The 7,745-nt window shown below is 47.2% G+C and overlaps 1 protein-coding gene and 1 pseudogene across 1 annotated transcript; both read left to right on the plus strand.

Moving 5' to 3' along the window:
- Positions 1-235: 235 nt before the first annotated feature.
- On the plus strand, positions 236-1,310 carry LOC129384644 (piggyBac transposable element-derived protein 2-like; annotated as a pseudogene).
- A 275-nt stretch (positions 1,311-1,585) lies between these two features.
- LOC129384643 (piggyBac transposable element-derived protein 3-like) lies at positions 1,586-2,393 on the plus strand. Its single transcript, XM_055070235.2, has one exon. It carries the CDS (start codon positions 1,586-1,588, stop codon positions 2,381-2,383), a length of 798 nt encoding a protein of 265 aa, XP_054926210.1. The 3' UTR covers positions 2,384-2,393.
- Positions 2,394-7,745: the final 5,352 nt, after the last annotated feature.

The raw sequence follows: 7,745 nt of genomic DNA on the forward strand, positions 1-7,745 counted from the left end.
AATAAACAAATGATGACCTAAATAAAAAATTTGAAAGAAACAGTCACTAGATTTTAACCCTTTGTATCCCAGGTGCCACAAACGTGGCAGTGTTATTTTAATTTTTTGGAGGTAGAAAATATGCTCTAGGAACCCCGTGTTCCTAGCTGCCACGAACGTGGCAGCTGGTGCTTGCACTCACTGTCAGTAGATGGCGCCACGGGGACCGCACAACAGCATTTTGAGCATCGAAAACATGGACTCCACGTGGAGCCGGCCAAGGCGGTAAGTGTGCGTTATTTTTCTGTTGTGGTAACCTGAACTCTGATAATGTAATATTGAAAACACTGACAGCAGTTTTGCGGAAGTCTAGCGAATATACTTACGCAGTTTCATGTTGCTACGACTGCTCCTTGTAGAGCATTTCACTTCGTTCAGCTTACATACACATTTGTGGCAGCCAGGAAGCTGGGGTCCGTCCTTCCAGAGAAATGCATGAACGAGTATGATTTCATTAAACGCTTATGTCAGAGTATTTGCGGCACCGAATTTAATTTCCATCAAGTGAACCTTCATACTCGTTGTCTAGCAGCGACTTGTGTTGGTGTATTGATTTTGAAGAACGTTTTTTTAATATGCAGGCAGCGCTTGACTGACAAAGAAATTCAAGCAATTCTTTTTGAATACCCTAGGGGAAGTGAGGACGAAAACTTGGAGGGGTCGGATTGCGATGAAGAATACACGCCGCAGGAGAGAACAGTGCAGAATGTCAGCGAAAGCTCTTCAGACAGTGAAGAAGAAGTGCAGGTCACATCAACCAAAAAGAAGAAGCAAATAAAAATTTGGCACAGGGTGAAAAAGGACATCAATATGAATCGGGGAGAGGAAGAAAGTGTTTTGAAGCCTGCGGACGGTTTAGAAAGAGTGAAGAGCCCCTTGAGCATGTTCCTGAAACTCGTTGACTCTGACCTCATTCAGTTCCTCACTTTCGAAACGAACAGATTCAGGACCCAAGAAAATCGCACGCGAATCCTTCCGGTGTAAGTCCTCGAGATGCGCACGTTTATTGGCATTGTCCTTTACATGTCTGTTGTTGACCTTCCTTTTAGAAGGATGTACTGGTCATCAAGCGGATATCGCCGACTGCATCACAAGAAACAGGTTTGACGAAATCATGTCCCTATTTCATGCAGGGAACAATGATGAAGCGCGAGAAAATGGAGAAGAAGGCTATGACTGTCTCCATAAGGTGCGACATGTGCTTACGAGCCTATGTAACACATTTTCACAAGCTGCCAAACTTGAAACATGCGTTGCTGTAGATGAAATGATTATCCCTTTCAAGGGCAGACATTCTCTGAAAGTTTATATGAAGAGAAAGCCTAAAAAATGGGGCTACAAAGGTTGGGCCCTGGCAGGCCGGTCTGGATACGTATATCGGCTTTACATGTATGGTGACAACCTAATCGAAGACCCCCCGAACACCCCGGAAGACGTAGGCGAAAGTAGGAAGGTCGTTTTGCGACTCACTCATGATTGCCCTCCGGGAACAGAAGTATTTTTCGACAACTTCTTCGCTTACATCGAGCTTTTAAATGAAATGAAAATGAGAGGACTTGGAGCGACTGCCACCATCATAAAAACAAGATGTGGTAACTGCCCTCTGAAAACTGAAAAAGAATTGAAAAAAGCAGAGAGAGGATCACTCGACTTCCGCTCAGAAAAGAGCACAGGAATTGTCATCTGTGCCTGGAACGACAACCGCACAGTGACAGCTGCATCAAACATCCACAACATTGAACCTTTTGATACGTGCAGGCGCTACGACAGAAAGACCAAGGCTTATGTGGATGTGCAGAAGCCCAACCTCAATAGGATGTACAATCAGAGCATGGGTGGAGTAGACAAAGCAGATATGCTTCTGTCATTTTACAGAAATGACTTGAAAACAAAGAAGTGGTACAAAAGGATATGCTTTCACCTTATCGATCTTGCGGTTGTGAACGCTTTTCTGCTTTACCGCGAAGCGAAATCGGCAGATATGCAGCTGGTTGACTTCAAGTTCCGGGTGGCACTTGGATTGATGCGCTCACTCGAGGGCATGCCCGGATTGAACCAGGATGGTGATGATCCTGTGCCTGCGAGTGTTGTGTCACCAACTAGTTCATTGAAGGCATCAGGCTCAGCAGCTGGAGTTGTTTCAAAGAGAGCCCATCATGTTGAACATTCTGTGCGGCACGACAATGTTGGCCATTGGCCAGTGAAAGTGGCGCAAAAAAACGCCCCCATGTGCAAGTTAAGCTCATGCACCAGGCGCACAAGGTTCTTTTGCAAAAAGTGTTCTGTGTATTTGTGCGTTGATGCACAAAAAATCAACTGCTTTGGGAAATTTCATGCATCCTAAATTTTCGGGGAATTTCTACCCCCCACTCCTAGCTGCAACGTTTGTGGCATAATAAAATTTCCTATAAAATTAAGAGGAATGGTTTTAACTTTTTTCACGTGTCTTTCCATGAACATGAACTCTTTAAAAATATAGATTTCAGCAATGTGCACCTCGTGAGACACCTGTGGGATATAAAGGGTCAAGTTTTTCATTTAGGTGCAGCAAACCTCGTCAAATTTGGTGCAGTGGTTTTCGAGAAAAACGAATTCTCCTTTTGCATCTATTTACATACGAGCACTCGAGCTAAAGCTTCTTTTTAAGGGCTACTTTCCCCACTATCGTGTCCACGTGTAGAACAGAATCCCCAAGATAGTACAATACCGGGCCGACCCGCGGCGGAGATGACGCAGGCGTTAAGCACTCCCCATACGTGGGCCTATCCCGAAGATAGTGCAATGCCCGGCGAAACCGCGGCGGAGGGGCAGTTCGCCATTCAGGGACACACGTACACAGCTTCGCTAGTCATAAATACTTCTGCGCAGAGTGGAAAGGAACTGCGTTTTCTTCTTTTTCCGTTGATTTCGCTTTTAGAGAGAGATAATGCTATAAATGCAGTGTCATTCGTTCTTGTCTCGTAGATTTTGATATGGGTTTAAATAAACTCTGTAACCCATTCATCCGCAAGAGTAAGCGTAAGTGAGGAAATGCTCGCTAACTCGCTTACACACAGGCGCGCGCGCTCAGACACACGCACGTTGGCGCACACTCACACAAACACAGAGATATGACACATGCTCACCCTCATTCTCATTTACAGGCTCCCACGCATACACACACGCACAAAAATATACACACGCGCGCACACGGAACTGCACACACACAAACACGCGTACACTCGTGCGCGCATACACGAACTTGTGCGCATGCATATTCGAAAATTGAGACAGAAACACGCGCGCACACACAAGTATAAGTACACACGCACCCACGTTCTAGGTGTGCACACCCATGTACACTCGCCCTCCTTCCCTGTTGCCTCACAAAAACATACGCGTGCAAACAAACTGAATGACATTCGCTCTGCAATTGCCGTTCAAAACTCCGGCTGTAATAAATCGCTTAATGGTTTAAATTTCGCGCATCTTCAAGTGAATATGGCCTCTGCTGAGAGTGTACAAGACCATTTGCTCCTGTCGTGTGACATAATCGCCCATCCCCGACAAAAACACTGCTTTAACGCGCCACCAATGTCCCGACTAAGTGCCTAAATGCACATGTTGTTACAGAAGGCTACCCTCTTGGCACTGACAGTTGAAACTTTTTGATACTCGGCTATAATATAGAAATATTCTTTTTTTTTTAAATTTTGCTCATTCAGTTGTCGTGAAGTTACACAGAACGGTGAAGGCGCAATGTCCAGAATTTCTGATTATGTTCATACTACAAGGCACTATAGTATTTTTCTAACGCAACGCAAAGATATGCGCATGCTTGTTTTACTGTCTAAGGAAGAAAATCAGGTAATAAAAGCAATGACTTAACAAATAACCAACCCATTCCTACGTTTTAGGAAGTAAAAATAGAACATATTGTCACCCAGCTATTACAACTAAAACAGTTTACCACCGAGAGATTGGCAAAAAAACGTCTGCCTTTTGCAATGGCTGGTCCTCGGAGAGCGCGCGCGCAACCACGAACTTCGTCGTTCTCGCCTTAAGGGTCCTGTGTCAACACGTGCAAAGTTATTTTGCGTCGTTGCTCCCCTCTCAAAAGCGACCGGCCCGGTCGCTTCAAGGGCAGCGGGCGCGCACTATGGGCAAGAGTGCCAATATGAAAAGACAAAAAAAAAACACACAGGAATGTGCACAATGCTGAAGCGGTTTGTGAGGGTTGCTTATCCCTCGCGTGCGTAGTACGGATTTATCAGTACTACGTGGACGACTTCAGCACAGGGACGGCGTCGGTTCGAACCAGGATCAGAGCTTTGAGGCACCACCTCGTAGTTCACATACTGAGGCGGCGTACAACTTCATAGGGGCCGAAATAGCGGCGCAACAATTTCTCTGAGAGCCCACGGTGTCGGATAGGTGTCCACACCCACACGCGGTCGCCTGGTAAGTACTGGACATTCCGTCGGGTCCGGTTGTAACGGTAGGCGTCGGTATTCTGCTGGGTGCGGATGCGATTCAGAGCAAGCTGGCGAGCTTCCTCGGCTTTCTCGACGAAATCTTCAGTGGTGTCTTCCCTTGTGGCTCCGCGGTCTACCGGGAACATGGCGTCTAAGGGGGTGGTAACGCGACGTCCGTAAACAAGCTCAAATGGTGTAAACTCCGTGGTCTCCTGCACAGCGGTATTGTAAGCAAACGTGACGTATGGCAAAATTTTATCCCATGTTTTGTATTCCACATCAATGTACATAGAGAGCATGTCGGCTAATGTTCTGTTTAGGCGCTCTGTTAAGCCGTTAGTTTGGGGATGATAGGCTGTGGTCTTTCGGTGGTCGGTGTGCGTCAGTGTGACGACTCGTTGAAATAACTCCGCTGTAAACACTGCACCGCGGTCAGTAATGAGTAAAGCGGGTGCACATTGATGAAGCACGATGTTGTGGACGAAGAAGCTGGCGACTTCAGCAGCAGTTCCCCGTGGCACAGCTTTCGTCTCCGCATAGCGAGTTAAATAGTCAGTGGCCACGATCATCCACTTATTCTGCATGGATGACGTGGGGAACGGCCCAAGAAGGTCCATTCCCACTTGCTGGAACGGCGCCGGAGGCGATTCCAAAGACTGAAGGAGGCCGGCAGGCTTGACGGGTGGAACTTTACGCCTCTGACAGTCACGGCGCGTTCGCACATAGCGCTGAACCGACGAAAATAGGTGTGGCCAATAGTATTTTTGCCGTATGCGTGCTAATGTCCTAGCGAAGCCTAAGTGGCCGGCACAGGGATCGTCGTGACACGCCTGTAAAACTTCCTCGCGCAGTGCCGTCGCGACGACGAGAAGGAACGTTTCCTGGCTGTTCTCGAAATTTTTCTTGTACAGGACATCGTTTCGCAGGCAGTACGACGTCAATCCTCGTGAAAGTGGGCGTAGGACAACAACGTCAGCTCCCTCGAGATATCGTATGACTGGAAGCAGCTCAGGGTCTGCACGTTGATAGTCAGCCATGCACACCATGTCGACGACACCAAGAAACGGCAAATCTTGCTCCAAGTCGGAGGATGTCAAGGGAATAGGAGAACGTGACAAGCAGTCAGCGTCGCTATGCTTATGGCCGAATCTGCAGACAACAGTTATGTCGTATTCCTGGAGGCGGAGGCTCCAACGAGCGAGGCGACCTGACGGGTCTCGTAGATTGGCAAGCCAGCAGAGCGAGTGGCGATCACTGATCGCTCGAAATGGCCGGTCGTATAAGTAGGGTCGGGACTTGCTGATGGCCCACACGACTCCTAAGCATTCTTTTTCGGTCGTTGAATAATTAGCTTCTGCTTTTGTCACACTACGACTCGCATACGCAATTGCACGTTCTGCGCCATCTTGCCATTGAACCAGAATGGCCCCGAGTCCTACGTTGCTGGCGTCGGTGTGTATTTCAGTTGCCGCGGTGTCATCAAAATGCGCCAGCACTGGAGCGGATTGAAGGCGTTTACGCAATTCGGTGAAAGCCTGCTCTTGGTCTTCCGTCCACGCAAAGGGCACATCTTTTCGCGTCAGTCTCGTGAGCAGTTCAGCAATCCTTGAGAAGCCTTCAACGAAACCACGGTAGTAAGCGTGGTTTCCCAGGAACCGCTGAACAGCCTTTTTGTCTTTAGGACGAAGAAACTCGGCAACGGCAGCGAGTTTTTCTGGGTCTGGTCGTACTCCTAGGGAGCTGACCACGTAGCCTAGAAACTTGAGTTCCTGGGGTGCTATGCAGGATGCGCCGAGTTTGGCGAAACTCGGGATCTTCACGAGCTCTGGCGACACCCCAAGATGAAAGCACAAATGGTACCGAGGCACAGTTTATCTTTGACAAGCCTCCAGTTTCATTGGTTTATCTAGATTCACTCTGGGTGGCTATCATTCCTTGGGCGTTGCCTTCTGGGCGGTCGACAAACTAGGGCTCACGTGATCATACCGTCGGTGCATGGTCGCGCCTTCTTTCACTTGTTTGTCGTTCCACCGAGTGCATTACACGCACAAGCGAGTTATAAAACAAATGCATTTAATACAACATTATTAGTTAGTTTAACGTGGTTTAAAAGCATTTTAGAGCTTGCAAGATGTAAACTGAATGTCTATTCGACTAATTTTTAATTTAGTACGCTTCGCATTATACCACGAGGGAACGCTGTGGTGGCGTCATCACATACATTCATGGGGCGAGCATGGCGGCTAAACATTGAAGAGGCCCAGTGTAAACAAACTCGTACAACGAGCTTGCAGTGCGCGACGTAGTGATCAGGCTCGACGATGACCATTATTTCTTGCATAGTTCTGTTCCTCCGTGAGCAATCTTTCCGTGCACCCCGAAAGACTGCGAATAGCTTAGGCGATTTTACAGATCGCAACGCGTACTTACTGTTCACGGCACAATCCTGAACAAACAACTTATCCGGTGTTGCTTCTGTCAGTGCGCTGAGTTCCTCCACTCTGCGTGACTGCGAGCGTCACGAATATTGCATAGTGTGTGCAAAAGGAAGACAGCCGATATAGCTACGATGCGACAAGGAGGTGGTGCCGACGATGGATCTCGCAACTAACACAGTGACGGAGGCATCGACAAACTGCAGATAAGTATATTTCTACTGTTTCATATTTAGCATAATAATAGTGCACGGATTAAGTCACTTTCGTAGTAACGAACTGAATGTCCAGTATAAAAAAGGCATTGAGAGCCAATGAGTGTTCGTGCTTTTACATGTACGTGGGCCCGCGAAAATATGGAAAAAATAAAGGTAACCTTCACTAACTTAGTGATATAGCAGAAGTTCATCAGTGACATTCAGCCCGCAGAATCTATGGAAGAGTATCTTTATCCAGGTGAAATATCAATAGAAGGTACTGATATAAAGCAGGAAACATCTACGAAAATTTCATGGGTTGAACAGCACATGGGAGGCATTACCGAATCGTGATCGCCAAGTTACCGATATCCTTGAAAAATGTTTAGAATCGTTGCATTCTACCGGTTATGCAATATGGGACATAAACCTGGAGGTTAACAAAGAAACTTGAGAAGTCGAGGACTGTGCAGAAAGCGAAGTAACAAAAATTGTTGGAGATAGCATTAAGGCAGGAAGACAGTGGCGTAGTAAACCGTGGCAACTGATATGCTAGTTGAGATTAAGAAAAGAAAATGGAATCGGTGGGCAGGCCATGCACATCTTCAATCACTTGTTGC

The sequence above is a fragment of the Dermacentor andersoni genome, chromosome 5, assembly GCF_023375885.2.
Source record: "Dermacentor andersoni chromosome 5, qqDerAnde1_hic_scaffold, whole genome shotgun sequence".
In the NCBI taxonomy this organism is placed as follows: domain Eukaryota; kingdom Metazoa; phylum Arthropoda; class Arachnida; order Ixodida; family Ixodidae; genus Dermacentor; species Dermacentor andersoni.